Source organism: Argentina anserina, chromosome 6 (genome assembly GCF_933775445.1).
Source record: "Argentina anserina chromosome 6, drPotAnse1.1, whole genome shotgun sequence".
In the NCBI taxonomy this organism is placed as follows: domain Eukaryota; kingdom Viridiplantae; phylum Streptophyta; class Magnoliopsida; order Rosales; family Rosaceae; genus Argentina; species Argentina anserina.
In genome coordinates this window covers 18,545,921-18,571,385 of record NC_065877.1, presented here as the reverse complement: position 1 = coordinate 18,571,385, position 25,465 = coordinate 18,545,921, and the positions used below count along the sequence as shown (strand labels likewise).

Below are 25,465 nucleotides of genomic sequence, written 5' to 3'. Positions count from 1 at the left end.
GAAGAGAAGGGATGGTGGCCTTAGAAGATTTTGTTGGAGAGAACGGCGGAGAAGATGGTGACATTGAAGGTTCTAGTGAATGAGGCTGGGAAGGCATGGAAGAGGTGACGACGGAGATGGAGATGAATAGAATGAATTGGGGGAGTCTCCGGTGATTGATTGTATGTGCTCAACTTTATTTTGTTGTTGAAAGTGAGAACCATCCATCTAATATAATGTTGTAAGTTAAAAGTCCGCATGGAGTCTATAAAATAGCAGTCCATAATTTCCATCTTGTAAGGGTATTCATAAATGTGATTTATCTCGAATGGTTCATATTCGACCGTTTTAATTTGTCGTTAATTTGATCTATTTTGATACCTTAACAATCATTATATTGACTAAAAATTTATATATGTTGCAGAATAATGAAACGAGAATAATAACAATATAAAAAAATATAACTGAGATGGAATGGGGGGGGGGATAGACCAGTGAAAGACTAATTTTGGTCCGAGATGGAATCTACGTATCCTCTACGCTACTAGTGTCAACAACAACACTAACGTGTACGCTAGTGTGTATGAGCTGCTGGCGGCATTGGTGTGGGGAGGAATGTATTGATTCGCTAAATGTAGAACTAAATTGATGTCAATGGAATACTAGGATAATGAGACAATCTTTGCACCATAAATCCTGTAAATATTGCATGACTTTATCATTCTCATTACACTTACGAACAAAGACTAACATAACAAGTCTAGTTCAGCATGTGTTGATTCTTACCACTTCGGTCAAGTTGCTCATTATTGATATTTTACAACGGAATAAGAGCATAAGTGAATATATCATCAATCATAGGAGATCAATCCATCAACACACACACACACACGTGCTTATACACTCAATTGAGAGATTTCTTTTGTTCTCTAACATCAACAAAAAGAGTATGTAGCATCCCACAAAAACTTGGTTGATAGAAATGTTCAGAGAATATCTCTTGATGATGGGCGGAATATTTGTGCCTTCACACTTCGCTTCTTTCTGGTTTTTGATTCAAAGAATTTGATGGTCTCCCCCTCTTCTAGGTAGGAGCCAAGACCGAAGCTATGACCCTAACTAGTCCATCCTTGCGTTTGCCACCCTTGTTTTGTGGTGCAATACCACGGGTGCTGACAACACCACAACGTACAATGGTGTCATCGCCGACTTCCTTCCCACTGTCAGGGATGGTGCCAACGGTGCTAGGACCAGGTCATATGAAATACTCTCATATTATGAGAGTTCCAACCTTACCGGCACATCACAATATTTATGTGCAATCTCGTCACTTTCACAATATTGGTAAAGTCATTGAGCATCGAATCTTTGACTTTATGGAGTTGTAATGCGTTGCACTTTTTACTCACTTAGAGTAGTGCGGGATATTAATGAGACATAGTGTCATACCACATCAATTCTAGGCGTTAAAACCGGAATTGGAGCATTCCTTATCTCTCCCTAACGACGGGAAATATGTCTCATCAAAGTGACCGTCTACTAATATCGCAGGATAGAGATCCACAATTGTAGATTGGAAATTGCAGAAAAATGTTGGTGATTCACAACCAATCAAAATACTTAATCGTCTCATGTATACCCATCTAAGATACTAAAATTGAGGCACATAAACAACTTAAACAAATGGGCGTTAGTAAAAAGAACGTTATGACCATATCCAGGAACCATGTGGTTCGCACTAAACGCTTGATTAGTTGTGGGTCTTAAACAAATAAGTGTGGCTAAATGCAAAATCATTACACATCCCCATGCAAAGACCAGTAGGTTAGTACCTTAACCAAACCATAGCTTCTGCTAGATTGCACTATGAATGAACATGAGGAACTACATGTTCAACAACGATCCCAGTAGACATGTTAAACATAGTCATCAAAGATTTTGGAGGTGAACGTTCCAACATAATCTAATCGAAAATATTTGAGATGATGAGAAAGGTGGTGAGCCTTTAGTATAATGATCATGTCAAAAAACTTTACAAATGTAGCACTCCATGTGGTTAGCAAAGCGACATGTGACCAACACATCGATGCTATTAACCTATACCATAAAAATACTGAAAAAGTCCGCATTTGGTTGAATAAGTCCACAAATGGTCACCTTAGATACGTTGTAAGAGTGGAATATTTTCTTATATACCTTTAGCGTAGGAGGGTTTTTCTCCTATTTAGCTAATAAATAGGTATAGAGCAAGAGATGACATTGAGAATTTCCAGTTAAGCATCATGAATAGGATGGTGCGTCACACTCATTATAGTTGACGTCTTAGTGTATGTCATACACATGATATGAACATATCGGATTCTCAAGAATCAAACCTAGTAGTAAAGGCACGTATAGCCTTTGAAGAATCAAACCAAATGCATGCATAAAGTCACGTAGTGTCCCTTCATCAATCAAACAATATATTAGCTAATTAAGCTTATCCATGCATTGTGACGTCCAGTAATTGGACAACAATTCGTTTGATCAGAATTTCGATAACCACTATTTTATGGTTATCACGATGCTGTTAATAGTACCGATGACGTTCAAGTCACCAAAGCTACGGCAATAAGCCATGAACCGTCATCACAAATCTCATGTGTGATGTTTTTCTCGATTTATCTCGTTCTAGATCACCGAAGTGATCATGTTAAAGCCGAGAAGGCGTAAAACCAAATCAAAGATTCAAGGAACCTCAGGTTACAAAAAACTACTGCTGCAGGGAAGCAGAGCTACGTTTGCAGGCTAACAAAGCTACTACTGAAGCTTGAAAAAGCTACTGTCAAAAACAAAAATCTGACATATTTATTCCTCTCCATTCTCAACATAAGTATCAAGATGAAAATTTATCATTGACATGTATGACCTTTTAAAACTTAGCAAGAAATGAAGATATATAAAAGACAATCTCCGCACAAGATCTGTAAAACAACTACATGTTCCGTAGAACAGTGTGGGTGGTTGTACAATCAGCAAGACACTTGATTTCGCCGCGGGACATCATCAAAAAAATTAAGAGAGTCAACATCACGGTGAACTTCTCTACACAATACACCGTAGAATATTGCAAGAAGGGAGGGGGTCAAACAAAGTGCAATCTCATCGAGTGTATCACATGACAATAATACTACATTCTTCAACGTACATGTTGGAAACAAATGTTAGAAGAAACCATCCAAATGGTGCGGGTGGTCACCAATAATAAAACCAGTTGAGCTATGAAAATGACTTGGAGAAAACCGGAAAGATCACCGGAAAGCCATGTCAAAATATGCTCAAAACATAATGAAACTTTGGCTGGACAACGCTTCAACAAAGAATGTTGGAAATATGCTAGAAAAACATCAAGAAAACAACGAAATCGCCGGAAAAACCGGTTAGCGATGACCAGAATCTGGCTTATATAGAGGCCGAATTGCAAATCCGGTAGGGAGTGGCGGCAGAAGGACAAAAATTGGCAGTAGTCACCGGAAAATGGCCGAAATGGCCGAATCTGATCCGGACTTGCTGGAAAACTTGCCATACATGGCATGGATCAAAACGACGTCAAAATTTGACATTCCGAGGTTCGTTTTCCAAATGTTAAGTGTCAAATTCACAATGTAACCCAAAAACGTTCAATTTAAAAACATAAAGAGTTGCAAACGTTGACCATTCATACTAGATTTAAGATAAATAAAATTCTCATGAAATTAACTTCGAAACAAGAAATACGAGAAATTTTTTAAATGCCAATTTTTAATACATCAAAATCAAACTTCCAATTCCAATAAACGACTTAAGTTAAAGTCGAGTAATAAACATGGCAATGCCAACGCCATACTTGAAAAATTGATTAGCTCGATTACTCGACTTCAATATTAACTATGTAAGCATCATTAGTAGTATAAAGCAAAAGGGTATCGTTCATAACCTGGGGATCCACCAGGGTAAAGAATCACAAACATTTAATAATGAATTCATAAGAGATAAAAGGATTTGATAGTTATGGATTATAAGTATAAAAACAAAAAATAAAATCTAAACTAATATATACATGTGATCAACCAACCAACACACAAACGTCACCAAACAAAACATCACAAGTAGCTTCGAAAATCATAATCTCATCCTATGGAAACACCGAGCCTTAGCGGACAAGTATTGAGTGAACAAACAACAACCTAATGCCGAACTAGGTTACTTAGTGCATCCCTAACTCGAAACATGGCCTAATAATCCTATCTTAGCGCTTAGAAATTATAAGGTAACATGTCATTCTCAATCTTACCACTTCATTGATTCATATTTTATCTAATTACTTAGCGTATCTTAGATAACAAATGGATCATGGTTAATTCCTAGTGGTTACTAACAAGTCAAGCATGTCACTTACTTTAACAAGTTAACAAATACACTTCAGAATCCTATATGCAAAACTAACGTAGCGCCTTGAATCACATATAGTTAACGCACAAGAAAGATAATTATTAATTTATTGAATTGTAAACTCACGACACTACATAGAAATCATAGAAAACAAAATCAGAACTACTTTATAACATCTTGCAAAATCATAAACTACATCAGAGTATTCCACAAATTCGGAACTAGACAAAAACAGAAACACAACATCACACAAAGAATCCAAACCGAAAACATAATTGAAGAAGTAACGAGTTACACTTTGCAAATATCCTTAGCAGTATCAAAACAAGGCAGCACGGCTTCAACTTGAATGTCAATCCTAGGCGTAGCGCTTTGGATCGAATAGAATGAAAGTAAGATGGTGTTTACGGCTTGAATGACTTTGAGGATGATGAGTAGTGTTTAAGGCAGAGCTTTGGCAAGTCTTGTGAGCAAGATTGATCCTCTTTTTCTGTGGATCTTGTGAAAAGAATAAGGATTGGACATTAATTGCATATCTTCTTCCTCCTTTAATGCTGATTTCTTTTGCACAAATTTCTTCCTTTGAATTAGGGAGGCATCAAGAATCTTAATTGTTGCAGCTTTGTTTAAATTTCTTACCTCTTCTCATTTATATGCTGCATGTCTTCTTTGACATTCTTTGGTGCAAGAATTTATGGTGATTCTGATATAGATTCATGCTTCTATATATAGGTAGAATTGTAAATACCAAAAATAACAGGGGTATTTTAGTAATTTAACTCCATGGTAAAATAACAAAAGAGTATGTTTCAAACAATACAAACTAGGGTTTTTAATCCTTGCATCACTGATCATGATTCTGACCAATACTTCAACTCCGATCAACCCAAAATCAACATGCAATTATACCAAACGAATCGAAACGATGTTACGAACACAACAACACCAAAATCAAAGGAATCATAGTTCGATTGATACCTCAACAAAGCACCGAAAAGAGATCTCATCGCCTCTGTGCTCCACCACCTCAAATCCGGGCTGCTGGGACTTCCTCCTCACCTCCCAGGCGTTCTTGCTACCTCTCCAAGATTCACAATGAACCTAGAAATCGAAGCTCACCAAGAGAATCTTAGTAAAGTCGCCAGAGCTCGACAAATCGTCGCCGGAGCTCTATAGCTTCAAAACTTAGACTTGTCGGAAGTGGGTTACATGTCGGTTATGTGGGCACCATTGGAGATAGGTTAGGGAGGCGATCATGGTGGTAGTGTTCTCGTGGCAAGCTTCGTCGGACGTTGGCAGTGCGGCCTGGCGAAGGAGGCACTATGCCTCTTTGTTTGAAACAGAGAATGAGAGAGAGAGAGAGAAAGCCAAGGAAAAGTAATGGGCTTGGCCCTTTAAGCAGGAAATGAACGGCCAAGATCTCCAATATAGAATCAACAGTTCGGATTTAAAAATGAGGAAATAATTTAGAAAACATTTCTAACACATGAAAACTTTTAAAATTCGTAGAAAATAACTAAGCGTTGGTAAAATATTCCGTGAACACTCCCGAGCTTGTGGCGACGTGTAGTTTAAAACAAAAATATTAAATTGCTTATTCGACATCTCAGAAAAATGCCAGTTACCGTATTCTATGTATCGGAAAACGATGCAAAATTTCAGGGGCTCACACAATTCAAGTATGAAACCAGAATTAGAAGGGTTGTGATGTATATGGTCAGAAAATAATCTATGCATAACGGCGATTCAGATGATCGCACCCAAAACAGTGGTGTATTCAAACAACCACACGAAATCGATGAACTTCCCTTTAAATAATAACATGACTCCCCCAGAATCGTCACACGAAAACGTCTACCAAGAGGGGAATCATATGCCTCTTTAGTCTCATCGGCACTGTAAAATGGTCAGAAAAGAGATATGAAAAACGCTAATAGCGCCCAATAATTTTATCTATATATATATATATATATGTTCAATCGTAACAACTTTAAGAAAAACATACTTGATTGTTTTTCAAATAGACCGCATATAATTGAGATAGTCTCAATCTTCATGCAGAAAAGTTGCTAGTTAAAGTCCTTTTCGATCTTCATATAGATGACAGAGAATTCTATTGAGGATATGCTAGAAAATGTGTGTAGATTCCAAAAGTAGCTTCCATCTCTCGTTGTATGTCACCACTAGATCATTTTTCCTATACGAGCATGTGAAATATACTTAGAAAATTAAAACGTGCAAACGTGAAAATAAACGATTCAATCATGAAATAGGAAAAAGTAAATGAAAGAGAAGAGTTTAAAAGCCAAATAGGCTTATTGGGATCGGTATAGTCTGAGGCCCAAAATCATGGTTGGGATGATATTTTATGGTTGGGTCGGGCTCGAGAAAACCGGATCGGGTTCTGGAGCTACAGAACTGAGACAACATCGATAGGTCTAGCGTCTTCTAAGCTTCGTCGCCGAGTGGCCGGCCCAGAGGATTCAATGACGTCAAGGCCAAGCGTCTCTAGGTTTCGTCGCCGTTCTAGTCTACGAGATGCGGGGGGGGGCAGGGTCATCAGAGAGTGATGACGCACGCTTTGCTTTCGGGGGCGATAGCAGAGAGTGATGACGAGATCTGCTGGACTGGACAAAATGCAACAAGATGTCGCTAAAGACGTGAGATGACGGTCGGAAAAAATGGAAGCCTGGTTCATCGGAGCGTTGGGGAAAAAGCAAGACGCAGGCTGGGGAAGAACTAGGATTGAAAAGTTGGTAGGGCTAGTTTTAGTCCAAATTTTTTTTATATGGGAAAACTAAATACCTAAAGAATATGTAAATAATATGTTTTAACTAAAGAAAGATAATGAGAAAAAAATGGGGAGATAATAGAAATAAATTAATATATAGTTTAGAGATAGAAAACAGTAGACATTTATAAAGTATAAGGATAGAGAAATTTTTTTTGAAATGGAAAAAGAACTGAGAAGGAAGAGGAAGACGAAAAAAAAGGAATGAAAAAAAACAATATAGAGTTTAGAGATAGAAAATAGTAGACAAAGTTATAAAGTATAATGAATTAAGGATAGAGAAAAAAATGTTGAAAGCGTAAAGAACTGTGAAGGAAGAGGAAGAGGAAGATGAAATAAAAAAGGAATAAAAAAAAGCAATAAAACTCTATAGTAGACAAAAAGGGGAAAAACTGGGAAGGAAGAGAAATAAGAAAAAGTAGAATGAGGAGGGTGGGAATCGAACCCAGTACCATTTGGTAGAGCTTAATTTAAAATTGACAGTAGTTAGCCAACTCGACTAACTCAAACATTTGCACATATATCATATATACTAAGTAATATTTGAAGTTGTTTTAGCCTTCCATGTGATTCTGCCCCTGGACGTAGGTCAGAACTGCAGCAATAGAAGGTCGCCGACATGGGGAACTGGTGCAGGTCAAAGAGGAAGGGTGCCCATAGAAGAAAACTGGGTGCCCATAGCAACTGCAGTTTGGATTTTTTTTTTGGTTTCCTATAACAATTTGTCAGGTTTTCTCTATTTTTTTCCAACAATGCTAAGAAAAGGAGGTTTCCGGAAAAAGAAAATCAGGGCTAGATTGAATAGTTTTGGTGGTGGCCTCGTCGGTCAGACAATTTAGAACAAAATATATGATAACGTGTTGCAGGATAATGAAACGAGAATAATAACAACAACATAAAAGAACATAACTGAACTCTTTATTGATTGATAATGAGGCTGATATGTAGTCATTACATATAGAGTATCCCGATGAATTAGGGATTCATATCTATTACATTAAGACATAATCTATTTTAATAAGAAAACTAAAATAGACACAGATAAAATAATAATTATATCGGAAAAATATAAATAATTACGTATATAAACGACGGGATTTTAACAATGTCCGAGTATATCTAATTAACAATTAATAAAAAAATCTTCAACAACATGATCTATTGATCTTCATGAAAATCACCGGGTTACAAACTAGGGGTGGCAATGGTATAGAAAACCATTCCAACCAATTCGTATACCAACCGTACCAAATATGTTGGTATACCAAATACTTGGTACATGGTATATGGTACAGTATACCGTACTAATATTAAAAATACAGTAGGTAGGTGGTATAGATTTTCCATATACCATGGTATATTGTATCTACCAACTTATATTATATTAAATTATTTAATTAAAAATATATATATATATGTCTTTAAATTTCAATTGTAGATTTATTGAAAAATAAATCCAAACCATATATATCTACTAACCTTAATCTAATCTCTCTGAGTTTATTTTTCAAGAACACTATTTTTCTCGTCTTCAATTTCTTTATTTAATTATGAATGAATCGATTCAATCGAATTCTCAAGTACAAATGCTTAGACCTATCAGTAGCACCATCACTGCTTACAACATGTCAATATATATCGCATTTAAACCTATCATTTATTTCTTCAATTGTTTTGAGAATTCATAAGTACTTTAACAGTTTGACTATTTGGACGTTGACTTTCTATTTATGACTTTGTATTTGGTAATTTGGTTGAAGTTATATAAGACTTTGGAATTCTATTGTTATTTCACTTATTTATTATTATTTATTTGGGTTGGGCCTTAAAAAATTTTGGGCCTGAAATATGTTGGTACAAGCCCATTACCAACCGAGTACCAACCGTACCACTTAATTGGTATACCAACGTTATTGGTTGGTATAAATTGTGGATTTTTCATACCAAATATATATTGGTTGGTATATGGTATTGGAAAATTAAGACTGGTATACCAACCAATCCAGCCCTATTACAAACTTACAATAGCTATTGTTGAATCTCCAAAACAAATTGTTTACCCAAATCTTGTGTTTTCATGTTCCAGTTTGCGGTGTGGTTAAACAAAACAAAGAAGAAGAAATATAGAGTTTCCTTTCCTTCTTATTTCTGAAGAGAGAGAGAGAGACGCCTCCCTCCTCTCTTCTCCTCTCTTATCTCTCCACAGCAGATGCTTTCAGACCAATAACAATCTGAATCCTCTTATTTCTCTTTGACCCAAATTCAGGAGAAGGGAGAAACAAGAGGATCAGCTAAGCTCTCGATGGAATCCTCCCGTGATGTGGTCAATTTCAGGAGCCCCCAAGATGACTCCATCGTCGACCCTTTCCTTGTCGAGGCTCTCCACAATCCTCGCCACCGTCTTACCAGTCAGTCTCTTCTCTCTCTCTCTCTCCTTCTCATTATTTCTCTGACTCCCAAACCCTAATTATCTTGGATTGGTCGTTTCTAGTTATCTGAGATCTGAATGGTTTCTGTTTCATTAGTACGGTGATTATTGCCATCAAAGTTCTACATTTGCTAAGGCCAATTCGGTTGAATTATTTCCCATATGCTGTTTTTAGAACTGAATTGGCTTCTCTTAACAGCATACAGAGTAGTGGCTAGTGAATTTTGATATGTACGTCTGAATTGCTTTTGTCAATTAGTACCTTTCATATTGAATTTCCTTGTCATACTTTAACGTATCTTTGAATAGTGCAATAACATGAAAGTACAGTCTGTTCATACAGCAATTTTCGTTCCTAAATTGTAACTTATTTAGCTCTTGGATCACATTAAACTAGCGCTTTTGTTCAACTGCTTAGTGAGTTTCTGGGTTTTGTGCATGTGTGGTAGTATTTCCGCTGATGCAGTAGATACCTTAGTTCGTTGTAGTTAGTGAACGTATTGAAGAACTTTCTTTTTCTTTTTTTGGGAAAACTTTTATATACATATATCTGTGTGTTCGATTATTTTTGGTATATTGTTTGTTTCGTGGGCTGTACAGTTGGCTATTCTTCCTTTTCTCATACCTTAGTTGTTTTTTCTTCAGTTTTGCGCATGGAACTTGATATACAAAGGTTTCTGGATAATCCTGATCAGCTGCAATTTGAGTTCCCATGTTTCCCAACCTCCTACCTTCGACTTGCTGCACACCGTGTTTCTCATCTCTATGGTTTACAGACTTTGGTTCAAGATAGTGGTTCAGATGGTCAAGGAAATAAGATTATCGTGAGGAAAACAGCAGAAAGCAAGTTCCCAACTATTAAGCTATCCGAAATACCTGTAAAGCAGTCTGAAAATGATAAAACTGAGCAGATCAAAATTGTTCTCAAGCCTAGGCCTATTAAAGCTAATGCGAGTAATGATAGTGGAGCTGGGATGAAAAGAAGTCCTGTTAGAAGTGTAGAAGAGAGGAAGGAGGAGTATGATAGGGCACGTGCTCGTATCTTTAGCAGTTCTAGTAGTCATGACTTTAGCGATACATCATTTCATGTCTCGATTGATGGTAAGTATGAGAATGAAAGTTTCAGAAACTCCACAATTGATCCAGAAAAGAATTTAAATGTAAATGATCTTTCTACATCATCTCGAGTTGCCATATTCAGAGATAGGGAAAAAGACCGTACTGACCCAGATTATGATCGCAATTACAAGAGGTACGTGTAATATAATTCTGGTCACTCTACTGTGACATTGTCTTAGCATTGTGCTCTCTGGTAGTTCTGGCGCTCGGTCTTTGTTAAAATTCTTCTTTGCTATTTACAGTGGTATCCTGTGTTTCATCTGTCTACATTGAATTAGAGATGGTTGGAGCCTGTGTTTTGCAATTAAGAAATGCTTCGAAGTGACTATGATTATTGCATTTCAGTGAAGAAATCAAAGTGATATTATTAACTATTAAAATATAATCACAGGTATGTGAGGAGTCTTCCTGCCAATCAGAGATTTAATGTGGCACCTCTCAGTATGCACAAGTTCCAACCTCAGTTTTTGCAGTATGAAGTGGGTTTATCCCAAATGCCAAGGACTTTGGCTTCAATTAGCTATGGGGCTCCTTCAACCCCAGCCATGACCCCTTTTTGTGCCATGGGAATGAGTCAGACATCTAGAGAAGCTACTTATGTTCCGTGGCCAAGTGCTGCAATGATGTATGCACATCCGTATGATCAGTTTAGACAAGCTGTTGTCCAGGTAAACAACAATCCTTGGATATCATGATAGATTAGAAATTAAAATCCCAGCATTAGACATATATATTGACTATTGAGTGTTTTCAAAAGACTTCTTTCATTTTTTCAAGTCCTTCGTAGACTTTTACGTGCAGTTTTTATTTTCTCTTTCTGTTTGTTTATAGTCTCATGATGTTCATATAATCATAAATTAATTTTCTTTTGTTGCGCACATGGATAGTGATTGCATTCAGAAGTGCCACTTATCTTCTGAAATGTATCTTTAGTTCCTAGACAGAGATTATATGTGTTCTGGAGTTTTGAAAGATTACTTTAAGAATCAGTGTGTGCAACAAAAGTTGCTCTACTGTCACAATCATTTATGCGGAAAATTGTTCAAGTTCTGTAGATATTTCCTTCTTTAGATTGCAAAAAACATTGTGTTGATTTCATTTGTAGTTTACTCAGCAGGGTAGTGGACATGTAGCTTATCCAATACTAGTAAGTTGTTGCTTATCTTGTTGAAGATAGTGGGATAACTTTGTGGACATCGTATGGCTTCTTAGACTTGATATTCTCTAACCAAACTAATCATGGATTGGATAATCCCCAATTGCTACTCTTAATCATAGGATTTATTTGCAAGACTAACTATAATTTTAGCCAATTCTGTTGGTTTTCAAAACTAGCCGATTTGCTACTCTAGGCTTTGAAAACTAACCAATTTGTTTCCTTAATTTTGAAAATTAGCCATTCTATAGCAGGTTTTCAAAATCTATCATATGTTTTGGACGGATAATCGGACGAGTTACAACAAATTAATTTGACTTAAGGGTATTACGTTGACTCAATTTGAAGATATAGGGTAGCAAATTTGCAGAAATAAAACTTAGGGTGTTTAATTGACTAATTAAGCCATTGAGATTAAGTGAATTCTGGTTGAGTTTTTTTTTAATTGAGCCAAGCAGGACTTCTTCACAAACAGAGGATAGTAATTTGCTGTCTAAGATATTCCTTATAACTTATAGTCTCAAACATACACTAACGAAAAAACATATGAAGAGAAACAGGTTGCTACTGTCTTTCCCTTTTAATTTGGCAATAGCAACCACATACTTATTAACGTGTTTAATGGACCCAAACACTAGTTCAGATGTTTAAATTTCTGTTATTTACTGGTCTGGAAAATGAGAAAGGGACCCATATTGAAAGCGGAATAGGAAAAATATTTCTTGGTGAGGCTTGACAAATAAAATATGGGACCCATGTCTGTGACTCGATTATAGAACCTGAATGCTCCACCAGTGTTCAACAGGAAATTAAAAATTTAGCTTGTGTGTGTGTATTATGGTTTGCATATAATCTAAATTAAATACTACGGGGAAGTAACTCTAATTTCTCCTGTATTATTGGTTCGTTACAAATACAGACTCCTTGGATTATAGTTTTTAATTTAGCCGCATCCTTTTGTTCTCTTAATAGTTTGGGTTTCGTACAATTTTAATAAAGAAAAGAACAAGTTATTACCTATCTATTTCCATTTGAAAAGAATATTGTGAATGTAATATATCTGTGGGCTCAAATCGTCGTTTGATATCTGCAGGCTCCATACAATCAGCAGGCCCTGAGGTGTGACTATCCCCAGTACCACTAAATAATTGCAGAATAAGAAACAGGTGTTCTTAATTTTCTGGTGCTGCAGAATTTTTTGGAAAACATTTGTTTCATTACTGTTTTGTGGTGTCGTACTATTCAGATGACTAATACTATTACTCTATTCAGAGAACTGCCTTTTTGTAGTGAAGAAATATATACAGGTCTATACTCTTGGACTTGATATTTTTCCCTCCATCTTTTTGCTAGTTTACTATCCCAAGCTTTTGACATCGATTCACAAACAGAAAGAGTCATGGAGGAAGTGCCAGAGAGAATTTGTTTTGACTCATGAAACACTAAATTATATCATGGTTGAGTGACTTGGGTCGCCGGGATGGGGTGAATCACCAACTGTATGTTAAATAATTGCGTATTTTGTTTTCTCACATCAACTAGGAGCAAGGTCATGAAAGATTTCATATTGAAGTTTTAGATGGTTTGGGAAAACCATGATTTTCAAAAATTTCTGACTTCACACGCATAAAGAGATGTTCCAGGAAAATATGATTTTGAAAAACAAGATTGGATTTCACTAGCGAGATATTGTCTTAAAAGCTTTACATTTCTTGGTTTAGCACCATCAGACCAAATATCTATCTCTACGCCAGAGAATCTAGTTTGTATGGATGGCTTCTTTTATTTTAGGCCAATCTGCTGTTTGTTAACATTTTGCAAGTCGTAGTGTGATATCGTCGTCCTATATGATTTCTTGAGCAAGAGTGTATGAAAAGCATCATCAATTTGTGTGGAAGATAATTCCATCAACTCATACACAATTCATTGGGGTTTCTTTGTTCTCCGAAATTAATTGACGGACATAACTGTAACTAGAGATAATTGCATTAGAACCTTAGAGGGATTCTCTACAGTGATTATTAATGGCGGGTGTGGATCGAACCAGGTGACCTTCCCAATTTTCTTTGGGAGCACACAAGGAAAACAAATATTTACATTATAGTCTAGAAACGGTGTCCATCACTTTCCAGGCCACCCAATTTAGCAAGAGCGGATATGAGCTGAAACAAACTTGAAGGCCATTTTGCATTATTTGGAAAGCAAATAGACCAAGCAACTAGTGGTGTACGCATATTATTACTAAATATAAACTTTGATTGCTGTTATCCATCCGTAGTAACGGATCTTTAGTACAAAGAAACATTATTTATACCCGTTCAGTGGTTGAATTCCAACTGCATCTTTAGTGTGAGACCATTTGTGGTCTTTCAATAGAAAAATTTAAAATAATAGACTTGAGTAGTTAAGCAATATGAGAGTGATGTCGGAAAATAATTGACAACATAGTTTTCCTAGCGTGACTAGGAACACATTAGTTGATCGCTGTCATGAAACTTTAAAAAAAAAAACACTGACAAAATGTAGAGTATTTTAGTTTCGGTAAATATTAAACGATAATATGCACGACGTGTGATTTAAAGTTGTAGGCTTTTTAATTTTTTTAAAAGATGAATTCGTTTAGAAATGAATCAATGCACGTTAATACGTTTTAGTTCCTTCAGTAACAGGACCAGACTTGCTATTAACAGATGCTTTCCTTTCCATGTACAGCTCTTTACTTTTCATGTTCTGTTCTAGCCAATAATCACAACTTCCGTCGACTTGATGTTGAACTGAAATGAAATGCAGACAACTCTTTGACTGAAGAGATTACTTGATAAACCAAGAAATCAGAATAACCAAATGCGGCAATCAACTCAGATATATCTTTAGATATGTCTATAAAAGTGAGTAGCACCTTCATCAGTACATCTGCAGGCTCAAAATTTGTGGATTGTTGCTTCTTCCATAAAAACTCTTGAGATCAAAGAAAACAGTTGATTCCTTCTAGGACATGGGACAAATGAAGCACAGAAACCAAATTAATTACATTAAAATCTTCCTTTTATTTTTCTCACATAAGAGCTTCAAAACTTTGCAGGTGTTCGAAAGTGACATTGCAATCAATATCTGTGTCAGCTTGAGATGAGGAGATAAAATTAAACAAGTACCGGTCGGAATCAAATGGCACCAGAAGTCAACAGTAGAGAGATGAGTGCATCCCCAATAGTCATAAAGGACGGTTAAGCATACAACAAATGCATAATTATCTTGAATCTGGAAATGGAAATTGGATCTCATTTTCCACAACAAACACATACGACAGGCACAACAACCGTATGTGGTAAACCTTTTGACAAGTACTATAGATAACTATTTCACAAAACCAACAAGTGAAATGAACTGGAGTTGAAAGCAAGTGAGACATGAGAATTACCAAGATTCAATCTTCCCCAGTAGGGAAAAGAGTAAGAACTTTCCTGCCATTAGCACCAGTTGCATTAGCAGATTCCATGTCCTCAATATACCCTGGCACAGCTGGACTGTGAATGGGGATCCTATGCACTGGCTGCGACTGCCTAGCCAGGAACGGATGCTCAAATTGCCCATTTGGATTGGGTGGGGAACCAAAGTGCCCCACCTGCGGCTGCCTATGATGGTGATACTGAGAACTCTGCTGCATCTGCGGATGAGTGGCAGCTGCTGCCATGTGCTGCTGTTGCTGCTGCTGCTGCTGGTGATGGTGATGCTGCATAGCGACCGGAACAAACGGCAGGAAATGTTCGGAATTGGGCCTTCCTGGGTGCAAGAAATGAGCAGGGACCGGCGAGCTGGCGAATAAATGGTCAGTGGCAGCATCAGCGGCACCTCCCCCGCCGCCACCGCCCCCAGTCCCAGCAGATAATCCCTGCATTCGTTTAAGATAAAGGCGATACTTCTGCAGATGGCTGGCGACATTCTCCCTAGTCAACCCATCCACGCTCATCAGCTGCATTATGGTCTTGGGGACGGCATTCTTGATCCCCAAATGGGCGACTGCATCCACAAAGCGCTTGTGCAGCTGTGGGGTCCACACCAGGCGGGGCCGCTTGAGAGTGCGGGCGGGCTCATCGCCGGGCCCTCCGCCTCCTCCGGAGCCCAAGTCAGCGGAATCAGCGAAATCAGCGGAGGAGTTGGGGTGGGTAGGAGTAGCAGGAGGCAGAGAATTGGCCGGCGGGGGTGGGGGCGTGGGGGCGTGCTGTGGGCTACCAGTGATATTGGTATTGGCGTTGGGATTGGGATTGGGATTTGATCTGATGTCGAAGGCGAGAGCAAGATCAGGACTTATTAGGGTCTGGGATAAGGGCATAAGCTCCTCAGGAGATGGGAGTTGTTCCTCCCATCTTGAGAACCAATTGGAGTCGTCTTCCCTCATTACTTGGATATGGAAAACAAGTCGCGGCGGAGACTTACCCGGAATGGAAGTATTGCTTCGATCAGTGTTGTTTCAGACAGTCTGAGTGACAGAGACAGGACTCCGGAGATGATGTGGTGGTGGATAGGAGGCGAGGGAGGACCAAGGAAGATGAGGAGAGAGGTTCGAGGTAGATCTTGTTTTTCCCCTTCTTTTCGGCTTTTCTTATGTTGATATAAATATCTCTAACAGTTTTTTTTTTAATTTTTATTATAGACGTATGAAAACATTAAATTTCTTTATAAAAAAAAACTCAACTATAGCAGCTCATATATTCTATTATATAACAAATATAATTGTGTATAATTATATAAAATTAAATTGAATAATGTCATTTATATCAAGATAGAACATGGAATGAATGATTTAGGACAGAGAGTAAAGTGAACTTTTTTGTAAGAAATAAAATTTAGATATTATTTTGAAAATTATAGAGATTTTAAAAATTTTGCAAATTTAGAGATTTTGTTTGAGAGTTTCTAATTGCACCTCCCAAATTACTAAGCATATTTTTGTAAATATAACATTCCTCTTTTACCCTCCAACAAAATGAAAACAACTAATTTTTCTTGATGTTCCTATCAGAATAGGAGCTACAATTCCGTATCTTTAGGCATGCATTCAATTAAAAGACCATCTGGGGTCTTTTCCTAAACCTTGGTTTGTGGTGATCCGATCGAATGGTTTTCAACTTGAAAAATTTATGACTGAACAAGCTAGGGTTCTACTTTTCCAATACAAATTTCCCACAAGTTTGCAGAAGTGTGTTTCAAACTTTCAATCTGTGCACTTGGCAATCAAAATCATCAATATAATGTGACAGGATTCACGCCAGCCACTAATAAGTAACCATCTCTAATTAAACTTTTTTATATCAATGCTTTGAACATAAGGACCTGGGAGTAATTTCCAATGCACCAAGTATATCTCAAAATCAAGCAATAACTAGATAAGAAATAAATGAATTAAACCCAGAAGTTGATACGACCCGAATCTTTTAAAATTCGTCGCGATTATAGTTTTTTTTTTCTCGGAACAAATCATACTAAGTGTGACGACTCTAAAAATTGACAATTCGATGCATAAGTTTTCCGAGAAAACTTTCTTCATGAAAGTTGTAGGGCTCGTCGATATGAATTCGTGGACACGCGGCACACCTAAATTGAAATTCGTATGAGAAAGTTACGATCAAGAAGTGTGTTGGTTTTTTTTTTGGAATTTAGTATAAATAGAGGTGAAAATCAGAAAATGGAAAATTTTACAAAGTCTATTACGTGCTACTGTTCATCGCCGAAAATCTCATTTTCTTCTCTAGCGGTGATCTCTGCCGTCTGGCCACGGATTGGGACGCCACCGGTCCTGGTAGCTTCGTCTCGCCGTTCACTGTCGATCTACATCGGAGTTGCACCGCGTCGACCGCCGTGCAACGAACAACAAGGGTTGGAAGTTCCTGTAGATTTCGCCATTGTCGTGCGATCTTTTCCGGCGATTCTGGAGCTTGGGGCCGCTGCAAGTCGGCGTGATCCTCATTTCTGGCCATGATTTGACCAGAGTTGGACGCTGATTCGAGCTGCATCACGAAATCGAATTCGGTGTAATGTTCTGATCTTCCCCTGCACTTTCTAGACACTTCCTGGCCGATCTGGGCTTCGGCGTGAAAAACGTTTGTTTTTTGTTGATTTAGAGAGGTTGGAGAGTGGTGGCGTGTGGGGCCCACGCGCAGCCACTGTCGCGGTGTGTGTTCCATTTTTGGAGTAGTGAGTCACTCCATCATGTAGTATACGTCGATACGAAGTTATCGATGTCTTACCTGTTGAATTTGGTTATCGTGTGAGGTCGTTAATCTAGATTATCGTTGGTAGAGATAATGTATTATTGACGTAAGCTTTGTGTTCATTTGATATTGTGGCTATGTGATTGTGTTGATTGATAATGATTATGGTGTTGTATGTTTGATAGATGATAGTTATGATGATAGTTATGTACGTCGGATGTGATGATGTGTGTGATATACGAATATAAACAATTGAACTACGAATGACTTGATCCCTTTTATAGGGTACGTCGGCAGCCCAACCGAGGTCTGAGTGCAGCCACAAATATTTTAGGTTAGATTCTCATTGCTAGATGTGTTGATGCTTTAAGAATTGTGATTATTTAATGATGTTGCTATATGATCATATTGTTAGATGATTGTATGACGTTAATTACTTCTATCGGAAATTAGTGTTAGGATCGTGGGATTTTTTTTCTAGTAAAGGTATGCGGATAAACGCCGAGTGTTGGGTATTCGTTTGAGTTATGGTTTCGGTTATCGCAGTTAGTCGGATCGATTAGCTTTGGCATTTATGAGTGAGAAATCAAGGTACGGCAGTATCGTTATGAGTGCGTGAGTGAGACTCTGGCAGAATCGGAAGAGAGGGGATGAACCGGGTGTACCGGAAGAGAGGGGATGAACTAGGGGTACTGGAAGAGAGTGGATGAATTGGGAGAACCAGAAAAGAGGGGATGAACTAGGAGAACCGGAAGAGAGGGGATGAACCTGGGGTACCGGAAGAGAGGGGATGAGATAGGGGTACCAGAAGAGAGGGGATGAACCGGGCGTACCGGAAGAGAGGGGATGAACTAGGGGTACCGGGAGAGAGGGAATGAACCGGAAGTGATATTAATATTACCGAGTCGCTAGAAGAGATGGGATGTACTAGCAAAGTTTCGATAAAGATTAGAAAGGAGATGACTAGTGACTCGCCGAGTGTCGTATGGTCTTGTGTTTACTTCCCATGTGAACGTTGTTATAATGTAAATTTACATGGTTCAGTGTTTATAGAATTTTGTATGATTGTTGTGACCCCGTCATCTTAGTGGGTTGAGCAGTTGCGGTATAAGACGAGTTACGAGCTCTTGGGGTCCAACGAGATTAGTTAACGAACATGGCATACCCGTCATACTTTTTAATTATATTTTTGAATAGTGATTATGGAGATGGAAAGTTTGAGGAGCATGGTGTCTCGAAGTGTTGAGGTTGGATTTGAGATATTGGGAGTGTCTTTTGTGCAGGTTGGGTTGGTTACTTTCAAGGAAGACTATGCCGAAGACAGTGGTCCCCGCACGATTTTGTCTCGATATTATGATATATTTTGGGGTTGATCGTATCAGAAGTTTTAGTTTATGGCGGCGTAGATACATAAGTCAGGCTTAACAATAATCAAGATGGGTAAATTTGATTTCTTTGGCTTATCTATTAAGTTGAAATAAAAAAACTGAATTTGTACAAAAAAAAATTCAGGAAGAAGTTGATGAAATCCCAATCACTATGTGATGCATAAGAGGGTAAAACAGGAAACAAAATTTATAAAAATTAAAGGAGGTGTTTTGAAGTGTCACTTACTAATGAATCCTGAGTTTCCTTCATTCGACACTGTATGTATCACCATTCAACGTGAAGAAACATGCAGGAAAGTGATGAGGACTGAGGTGAAGGCTAATGTCAACTCTGGTGAAGCTCGAGCATTTGTTGCTAATCAGAGAAACAAGGGTGGATACAAAGGTAACAAATCTGAATGGAAGGAGTGGAAGTGTAGTCACTGTGCAGGGACTAATCATCAAAAAGAAACTTGTTGGATCTTGCATCTTGAACAGAAAGTTAAGTATGAAAAAGAAAACGAACAGAAATCATTCTCCAAGAACAAGGCTTCATCTTCCTCAGTTGACTCAAAGTCAAGTGCATTTGTTGCTTGCTCTAGCTCATTTGGAAGCACAACCCCAATTGTGGATTTCACTTCCAACCCTACAGCCTTATTAAATGAATTTGCAAACTACTTGCAGATTAAGAAAATGGAAGGTGGAAAGGTGACTGAGGAAAATTCAACTTCTTTACTTGTCAAGTTTGCAGGATTCCTTGCCGATTCTGATCATATCAATGACAATGAGAAAACAAGTATTCTTAAAGCATTTGCTACCGCTTTAAAGATTAGTTTGAATGGTGATATATGGATTATTGACTCTGGGGCCTCCGACCACATGACTAATGATCAGTCAAAACTTTATGACTTTCATAAGAATGCCTCACCCTCTCATGTTTCTATGGCCAATGGCCAAAGTGTTCCTATTCTTGGTTCAGGAAAAATCAATTTTCTCTCAAATTCTATTATGTCTAGTGTGTTGTTTGTCCCCAGCTTTCCTTTTCAGCTTTTATCAGTCAGCAAGATAACCAAATCTCTCAAGTGTCTAGCCATATTTTCTGAAGATAATGTTGTGTTTCAGGATTGAGTTTTCTAGAAGTAGATTGGTAAGGGTTTTTTACTTGATGATCTGTACTACCTCTCAAAGTCATCTTTTGCAAAAAATCAAGCCCTCAATGTTAGTCCAGTTTTAGCTGCTGACCAAAGCTTGTGGCACCAGCGTCTTGCTCATCCTTCAAATAAAGTCTTGTCCACTCTATTTCCATGCTTTAGTTGTAGTGATCATCTTTGTGAAATTTGTGTAACTTCTAAATTTTCTAGACTACCTTTTGCTACTTCACAGTCTAGAACATCTAAGTGTTTTGAGCTAGTTCACTCTGATATATGGGGGCCTGCACCTGTTCAATCTATTAATGGATATAAATCTTTTGCTTTGTTTATTGATGATTTATCTAGAGTTACCTGGTTATATTTGATGAAACTCAAGAGTGGATTAATGGCTGCATTCATTGATTTTCACAATATTGTGAAAAATCAATTATGTTCGAGTATTCATGTTTTAAGATCTGACAATGGATCTGAATATATTTCTAATGCTATGCAAAATTATTCGAGCTCTCATGGGATCATTCATGAAACTAGCTGTGTAGCTACACCTCAGCAAAATGGTGTAGCTGAAAGAAAAAATCATGACATATTGGAAAAGACCAGATCTGTGATGTTTCAGATGAATGTTCCAAAATCTTACTGGTCTCATGCAGTTCTTGCAGCTACTTATATTATAAACAGATTACCAACCAGGGTTTTGAAAGGTAAATCTCCTTGGGAAATTTTGAAAGGCATGGATGTTAATTTGAATCATTTGAGGGTGTTTGGTTGTATTTGTTATGTTAAAATGCATGCTACTCACAGAAATAAACTAGATCCTAAGGCTGAGAAATATGTGTTTTTGGGTTATTCTTCCACTCAAAAGGTTACAAGTGTTACAATCCAAAAACCAGAAACATGATGATTTCTAGGGATGTCAAATTTGATGAGGGCGCCTCTTTTTTCCAGACTCCTCTTAGCAAAGATGATCTGCGTGATTTTAATATTGGAATCTTTCCAATGTCAGTCCCTCCTTCTGAATCAGTTGTGCCTAGCTTTAATAACAGTGAAAGAGTGACTAATGTTCCCAGCATTTCTGCTCAAAATTTGAATGCAAATAATGGAAATGGAGCTGATTATTCTGGTGCTACTGATCAAGTTGATGATTCTCATGAAGTTGAGCATTCTGGTTCCACTGATCACTCTCATGACACTCATAATTTAAATGATGAAGTTCAGCAGGTTTATCAAGTTCAACCTAGAAGAAATCCTAGTTGAACTAGGAATCTGCCAGTGAGATTCAAAGATTACAAGATGTACACTTCAAAACACCCTATGTCACAGTATGTTTGTTATAATCATATGTCTCCCACTCATCAAGCTTTTCTTACCAAGATTTCATGTATTCATGATCCCTGCAATTTTACTGATGTTGTTCAAGATCCAAAATGGAGAGCAGCCATGGTTGAGGAACTCAAAGCCTTAGATGAAAATAATACTTGGAGTGTTGTCCATTTGCCACAGTGAAAAAAGGCTGTGGGAAGTAAATGGATCTACAAAACCAAGTTTCTCTTATATGATACTGTTGAAAGGTGCAAAGCTAGATTGGTGGCTCACGGGTTCACTCAAACTTATGGAGTGGATTACAAAGAGACTTTTGCTCATGTGGCCAAGATGAACACAGTAAGAGTTTTGGTATCTAATGCAGTTAATTATTCTTAGCACTTATTTCAAATGGATGTCAAAAATGCATTTTTACATGTAAACCTTGAAGAAGAAGTCTACATGCAACCTCCTCCTAACCACTCTCAAGCATCTGAACCAGGCTTAGTTTGTAAATTGCCTAAAGCTATCTATGGCTTAAAGCAATCCCCTAGAGCCTGGTATTCAAAATTGAGCTTAGTTCTTATCAGTGCAGGGTTCAAGCGCAACTACTCTGATTCTTCACTATTTGTGAGAAATGGTAAAGAAGGGATTTTAGTTGTCTTGATTTATGTCGATGATCTTATTGTCACTGGTTCTAATCTAGAAGAGATTGATGCTTTAAAGTCTACCTTGAGGAAAAAATTTGCCATCAAGGATCTTGGTGTATTAAAATATTTCCTTGGCATTGAAGTAGCTACCTCTAGCAAGGGATTATTTTTTAACCAAAAGAGGTATACTCTTTATCTTATGAAAGATACAGACATGACTGATTGCAAGCCCTCCAAGACTCCACTAAGTCAAAAATACAAATTCATTAACAAAGGTGAAGCAGTCACTGACATTACTGCATATCAACGTCTTGTAGGTAAGTTAATCTATCTTACCATTACTAGACCTGATATCTCATTTGTAGTGAGTTTGATTAGTCAACATATGCATTCTCCCACTTCTGAGCATGTGAAGATGGTTAATAGAGTGCTCAGATATTTAAAAGGTTCTATTGGTCAAGGCATTGTGATGAAAAAGCATGATCATTGTGATATTTTAGGTTACACTGATGCAGATTGGGCAGGAAATAACTTGGATCGCAAGTCTACTACATGTTACTGCACTTTTGTTGGAGGCAATGCAGTGACTTGGAAGAGTAAAACACAACTTGTTGTGGCTCGATCTAGTGCAGAAGCAGAATATAGAGCTATGGTTTCATTATTTTGTGAATTAATCTGGTTGAAGGCTGTTCTATCTAAGTTGGGCATCAAAAGCTCTAGTCCAATGCTCATGTTTTGTGATAACCAATCTGCCATGCACATTGCTAAAAATTCAGTGTTTCATGAGAGAACAAAGCACATAGAAATTGATTGTCACTTTGTATGTGATCAAGTCCAAGCCAAGGTGATTCAGACTGTTTATACATGCAGTGCAGACCAAATTGCAGATATGTTCACCAAAGCTCTTTCATCTGCACAATTTCAAAGGTTTTTGTCCAAGCTTGGATCAATTAATCTTCTTGATCCAGCTTGAGGGGGGATGTTAAATTATGTGTGCCCTCCTCATCCTAGCAGACAAGGAGCAAACAAGGAGGTGACTGCAATAGGTGCTTTACATGGTGTTCATCTTCTTTTCAGGAAAAGCCTCCTTAAATCATGGTTCCTAAAATCATGGTGATTTGTACACTACAGAATTTAGGGGATTAGATTCGGCCTAGTCTTAGCTATTTTGTTCCATATATACTTTGTATCTGAACTTGTGAAATAGGATCAATACAATTCGAAGATGAGATTTCTCATCATCTTTTTCTTCATATTTGATATCTGCTTCTTGCAGTGTTAAGTCTTTAAGATCATCCTCAATTTAAATATACATCTATTCTCTGGTTACTTCTGATCACAGGTTAAGATTGCAGACAACCTCATAGGTGATCTAAGAGCTGGGAAACAATGCATCAAAGAATACCATCTCGAGTCCGAATACCCAGATGCATACATTGACATGCAAATAGCTCAGCTGGAGATAATGAAGGAGAATTGGAAACGCTCGGCGCCATCTCTTAATTCCAATATTGCTGAACCACAAATGCAGAGAAAAAGAAAGAAACCTGATAGCAGTAGTTCTACCAGTGCATTTCCAACAAAACAGTAGGGTACACTAAGAGTAATATTCATTGGTGCAACTAGACCTTAGCATGATGAAGTTGCCACTCATAGTAACTCTTTTGTATTAAGCTAGTGTATAACCTACAACTTTAGCAGAGTTCTCGACTCTCACAGTGCCTCCCGATCGTATCCTTTAAGGGTGAAGGATCGCTGTAGACATCATCCCCATGCCTGAATGTTTTTATCTCCAGTTTCTTTTGCTTAAATTTGTAGAATTGAAATACTTGGTTGTATGTTGATACAACTTGGCAGAACATGTAAAAGAGTACAACAGTTGCAGGTCTAGCAAATAGTGTGAAAATGCATTTTGTATCTCATCGGTTTTGAATACCTCAGGATTTTCCAATGATATATTAAGACATCACTTGGTTAGTGTAGTACTAGTTGGTTAACTAAATGCGCATGAGCTTATAGTGGCAAGGACGACCACTGAAGAGTGAAGACACCTTGATCTATAATTTGAGCAATGGTAGAGTAGTACGAGTATTGCTGTATAAGTTATATCTATGCCACCATAGTAACATCACATTCACAATTGGGACCAGCCTTGACCACATTTTGTATTAGCTGTAGAAAGAACTAGTAGCACTTCAGGAGCAAATTGGGTGTTATTATAAGAAAGTCTTTAGGACGTTCCCTCATGCCCTCCATTTTAATCGTCCAGCAAATCTTTTGAAACCTAGGATTTAAGAAAATTTGAGGCGAATCTAAATTGACGAAAAGAATTCATATCCCATTGGCAAAAGGTGTTCGTCTCTACTCTCTACTCATAGTCCAAGCCTGCATTTGGAAAAACACGTTAAAAACCTTAAGATAAGCTTGCATTACTTATGCAACTATCAGAGGAGTCTCATTATTGAAATAAGACTTAAAATCTCCATTTGAAAAAAAAAACATGTTTTAAACCTTATTCAAGCTTCCATTACTAATGCAACAAGTCTCATAAAAATAAGAATTAGGAGGAGATCATGATGTGCTAATCTCACACATAAATATCATTTTTAAGGGCACACATAAATATCATTTTAAGGGGCGTCATGCTCAAGTTTTCCTTCAACTAAGGTTATGCGCAATTTATAGGGTTTATTACCCGAAAATTTATGTGAATAACGATTCCTTTTATTGTAGTGATTAAGGGTGAACCGAACATCATTACGAATCGATCTTAGCCGTAGTTGGCGCATTGTGATTAAAACTATTTTTGTCCCACTAGGATACTCCGGCAAGATTTCCATTGAACCAACACTGCAAACACTATTTGTCTTACACGCACGAAACAAGGGAAGAAGTTAAGTTTATAC

General features: G+C 37.6%; 3 protein-coding genes across 4 annotated transcripts in view; 2 read left to right on the top strand and 1 right to left on the bottom strand.

The window, feature by feature from the left end:
* LOC126798699 (rhomboid-like protein 20) overlaps positions 1-25,465 on the top strand; it is a 271,709-nt gene that overhangs the window by 159,820 nt on the left and 86,424 nt on the right. Inside the window, exon 1 of one of the 2 annotated variants that reach the window (XM_050525736.1) lies at positions 24,767-24,770. The exons of the other annotated variant lie outside the window; for it this stretch is intronic. The gene's annotated coding sequence lies outside the window, so the exon portion shown is untranslated. Of the gene's footprint in view, positions 1-24,766; positions 24,771-25,465 lie in introns of those variants that run through there. 2 annotated transcript variants of the gene reach the window in all.
* On the top strand, positions 9,320-13,222 carry LOC126798694 (uncharacterized). The gene is made up of 4 exons (XM_050525730.1): positions 9,320-9,588; positions 10,254-10,860; positions 11,119-11,395; positions 12,977-13,222. The coding sequence occupies exons 1-4, from the start codon at positions 9,483-9,485 to the stop codon at positions 13,025-13,027; spliced, it is 1,041 nt and encodes a 346-aa protein (XP_050381687.1). The 5' UTR covers positions 9,320-9,482; the 3' UTR covers positions 13,028-13,222.
* LOC126798696 (transcription factor MYBC1) lies at positions 15,103-16,453 on the bottom strand. The gene has a single exon (XM_050525732.1). It carries the CDS (start codon positions 16,277-16,279, stop codon positions 15,308-15,310), a length of 972 nt encoding a protein of 323 aa, XP_050381689.1. The 5' UTR covers positions 16,280-16,453; the 3' UTR covers positions 15,103-15,307.

Excerpts from the sequence above, each read along its gene's own strand:
- LOC126798694 (XM_050525730.1), top strand. The coding sequence starts at position 9,483 with ATGGAATCCTCCCGTGATGTGGTCAATTTCAGGAGCCCCCAAGATGAC. Across the intron at positions 9,589-10,253 it reads TCCTCGCCACCGTCTTACCA|TTTTGCGCATGGAACTTGAT; the intron begins GTCAGTCTCTTC and ends TTTTTTCTTCAG. Across the intron at positions 11,396-12,976 it reads TTAGACAAGCTGTTGTCCAG|GCTCCATACAATCAGCAGGC; the intron begins GTAAACAACAAT and ends TGATATCTGCAG.
- LOC126798696 (XM_050525732.1), bottom strand. The coding sequence starts at position 16,279 with ATGAGGGAAGACGACTCCAATTGGTTCTCAAGATGGGAGGAACAACTC.